This window comes from Alligator sinensis, unplaced genomic scaffold (assembly GCF_000455745.1).
Source record: "Alligator sinensis unplaced genomic scaffold, ASM45574v1 scaffold832_4, whole genome shotgun sequence".
Lineage (NCBI taxonomy): Eukaryota > Metazoa > Chordata > Crocodylia > Alligatoridae > Alligator > Alligator sinensis.
In genome coordinates, this window is record NW_005842329.1 from 603,575 (window position 1) to 607,649 (window position 4,075).

Sequence of the window (4,075 nt, forward strand, 5' to 3'; positions counted from 1 at the left end):
AACAATAGATAGCTTGCAGCATCAGGATTTTGGATTTTTACTTGTTGTGCACAAGCCTCAGCTTAGCATGACTTTTCCAGATCTTACTATAGTCTTTTAACAGACTTAAAGCAATTATTGGGGTGCTTATAACCTTTTGTGGAGAGGACTTCCACCAGTTATCTTGGGAAAGGTATGACAACACCTGTGATTAGGGTTCCAACGGGCTGGATGTTGTGATGAACCCTTAACCATTGTTCAAATGTTGCCCATACCCCCTCTGACTCGGTCTCTTGCCTCAGCATTCCCTAATCCGGCCACCAAGTTTTAGACAATCAAGTTTAAATAGGCCTCCCATAGTGGGACCGGGGAATGTACGGCCCGAGATGCCTATTAAACTTAGAGCTGTGTGTGTGTGTCTGGGGGGGGAAAAGTCCTTAGCAAATCCAGATTAGAACTGGTCTGATAAATGCTGAGCTGGGTGTGTGTGAACATGGGTTGATTAACATTGGAAGCACAGATTAGGGGGGGGGGGAGTCCTTAGTAAATCCACATTAGAACTGGTCTGATAAATGCTGAGCTGGGTGTGTGTGAACATGGGTTGATTAACATTTGGAGCACAGATTCCCCATCATGCAGTGCTCCTCTGCTTCTCTGGTCCCAGAATTCACTGCAGTCTCTGCTTCAGGCTTTCTGTTCTCCATCTCTCATGTAAATGAATGGTCATCTGGTTCCATCTCGGATGCAAATGAGACCTAGGGCAGTTGTTTCACTCTGGTCACCCTTATCTGGAGGGTCTTAGGTGCGTCTCTCTCTGCATCTTAATCAGTTTCGTTTATGTAGAGGAGGGGAGAGAGGGGGGGTGAGTCCTTGTGAGTCAGACAGACTGCATCCTGTGCCAGGGTTGCCCAAGAACACACAGCTGAGACGTAACAACTGTTTTTATAATTTGCACTCATTCCGTCCCTTTTGACGAGCTTTAGTTAAAGCGCCCCTGCCTCTATTTTGAAGTACAGAGATACTGAATACATGAGACACGGAGGCTGCTGAATGTACAGAAACTGGAGAGCCCCTGGAGTTCATCCTGTCAACTCTTGCTATCTTAATTTAATTCAAATTGGTTACGTCTCTGATATGGTCTTTATTTATTGTAATAGTCATCCTTTCCCCTTCTTTGTTTATATTAATTTTACTATTTGTCTGTTTTTCAAGGTGTTTTTTTTGGCTTTTTTTATTGCTTTTTTTCTTGGGAAGACTGAAGTAAGAAAATTAGGCAAGGATAAGCATTGAGCAGCTCTGCCACCTTCTTTTTTTGTTGTTAATAGTTCATATTCCCAGTTGAGGGCTGGAACTGTTGTCTCCCTGTTCTTTCTTGTCATTGTTTCTATCATTTCTTTCCAGTTTAAACTTGTTTTTCTCCTTTGCTTTCCTTTGTTGTTACCTCTTCATGCTATTTCTTTTGTAGATTTCCTTAGTGACATTCTCTTCCTTCCATTGCCTATATCTATCTTCCTTTGATTTTCAGATAGCTAAACATTTACTTTCACAGCCATATCTGTCTGTGGTCACTCTTCTTATGTTTCTTCTGCCACGGAACAGCTTGAAAATGATCCTCCAATATTACATCCTTTAGGAACTACCAACCCTCATGAACAATTTTGTTGTCTTTTTATCCAGGGATAAACCTACTGTTTACCTGACTTGGTTGAAATCTGCCTTTTTTAAGTTCGATGCCTGTGTTGTGAAGCTCTTATGTCTGTCTTCCCTGAGAATCGTTAATTTTATCATGATCACTTCTTCCCATATTTCTGACCACCTTCATATACATGAGTTCATGACAGTTGCTCAGAAATAATTCCAAAATATATGACCCCCTAACTTTTTCTTCAGCTTTTCAAATGAGAGAGTTGTCTTCTACATGCATTAAAAACTTCCTGGGTATTTTATGGTTTACCATATTTTTCTTTCAAAAGGTGTCATAGAAGTTTAAAATCCAACAACATGAGTGTACATGTGTGTAGACACACCCACATATACATTCAATAAATATTCTCACACACACACAGTATATATATATATATATATATATATATATATATATATATATATATATATATATATATATATATATATATATATATATATATATATATATATATACACATACTGTGTGTGTGTTTATCTGTTTATCCCTACAAGATGCTTTCAGTAAATATTTATATTACTTATAATAAGTATTTCTGTTTGATTAATATTTGTCTTCTATTAAGGACTATTGAATTAAATTGATTTGGACCACATGTAATCAGTATGTCCAAGGTAGCCACAAATGGAAAAATGTTTATTCCAGCTATTCATATGCTGATTGACATGTCTCTTTAATATGTGCAGATTTTCTATTGAAAAAGGAATAGCTGGTCAGGTAGCAAGAACAGGTGAAGTCCTTAACATTCCCGATGCCTATGCAGATCCACGCTTTAACAGGTAAGAAACTCTTCAGTTTCAACTACAAAAAAGAAAAATCAAGACTACAAGTCTGTTACTTAATTTTCCACTCAAATTTATTAGAATATGTTAATTGAATTACAGTGTCTTGAAGAGAGACGCCTGCGATTTACTTTTTCTGCAGACACTAGTTTTATGAGCACATTCTATAAAAATAATCACAGGTTTCTTACACAAAAGAATTGAGAAGGATTTAATTATTGTTTTCTTTGATGATACTGTGGATAGCTAAGTGGACTTTGCTCACTTTAATGTTATTAAATTGACTAATATGATTAATGTGTTCCAACAAATTAAAAAATAGCTAGCCCAAAAATATTCATAAAAATATGTTCTGTGAGTTTAAGAATGAGGTGACTATTGTTTTAACTTTTAAATGGATATTATAGGAATTATGAAGTATTTTCTGAAAATGATTTATGAATTTATTTGAATGTAGAGTAAGTAAACTTTATGTAGGTACCAGTTATACTTATGTAACATTATTTGGTACAGCATAGAAAGAAGGCATGGATATTAATATTCTTTGTCTCTTCTTTCTTTCTCTCTCTCTCTCTTACACACCTCTCCAGAGAAGTAGACCTCTACACAGGCTACACAACCAGAAACATTCTGTGCATGCCTATAGTGAGCCGAGGAAGTGTGATAGGTGTTGTGCAGATGGTGAACAAAATAAGTGGAAGTGCCTTCTCTAAAACAGATGAGAACAACTTTAAAATGTTTGCAGTCTTTTGTGCTTTAGCCTTACACTGTGCTAATGTAAGTTCTAATTTAAAGCTTCATATAACATGTATTTCTTTTTTAATTCCGTCAACTACTGGTTATAATATTTATGGAGTTAGAATCAGTTTGGGATTCTACTTGTTGCACCTAATTTCCAGATCATTAAAATGACTAGAGCAAGAAGGGGCACCAGGCAATGTAGGGCCCCTGCAAGACGCAAATGGTAATCTTGTGGCTACGCCAGACAAGAAACCTGATATTTTTAACAGTTTCTTTGCCTTTGTTTTCTTAAACAGGGACTGGAATATCCCACCTACCAGAGGTTGGGACAATCTTGGGGATAGCTCTGGCAGGCCTTCAGTCAGCGCAGATGTAGTTAGGGATCTTCTGGAAGGGCTAGACGTTTTTAAATCTGTAGGTCCAGATGCCCTCCACCCAAGGGTGTTGAGGGAGCTGGCAGGGGTCATCGCGGAGCTCTTGGCCCGACTGTATGAGCATTCGTGGTCATCTGGCCAGGTGCCGGAGGACTGGAAACTAGCTAATGTGGTCCCAATTTTCAAGAAAGGGAGGAAGGAGGACCCAAGTAACTATAGGCCTGTAAACCTCACCTCGGTGCTTGGGAAGATCTTTGAGAGAATCATCAAGGAGCACATCTGTGGGGGGCCTGCAGGGGAGATTATGCTCAGGGGCAGTCAGCATGGGTTCATCAAAGGCAGGTCCTGCCTGACCAACCTGATTGCCTTTTATGACCGGGTGACTAAATCCTTGGATGATGGTGTCACCGTGGACGTAGTCTTTCTAGACTTTAAGAAGGCCTTTGACACTGTCTCTCACCCCATCCTCATCAATAAATTAAGCGACTGTGGCA

General features: G+C 38.8%; 1 protein-coding gene across 2 annotated transcripts in view; it reads left to right on the forward strand.

The window, feature by feature from the left end:
- Window positions 1-4,075, forward strand: part of PDE10A (phosphodiesterase 10A) — a 337,773-nt gene that overhangs the window by 289,635 nt on the left and 44,063 nt on the right. For both annotated transcript variants that reach the window (XM_025210028.1, XM_025210029.1), the window contains exons 12-13: window positions 2,371-2,463; window positions 3,057-3,243. In XM_025210028.1, the coding sequence (XP_025065813.1) occupies window positions 2,371-2,463; window positions 3,057-3,243 (280 nt within the window). The remainder of the gene's footprint in view (window positions 1-2,370; window positions 2,464-3,056; window positions 3,244-4,075) is intronic.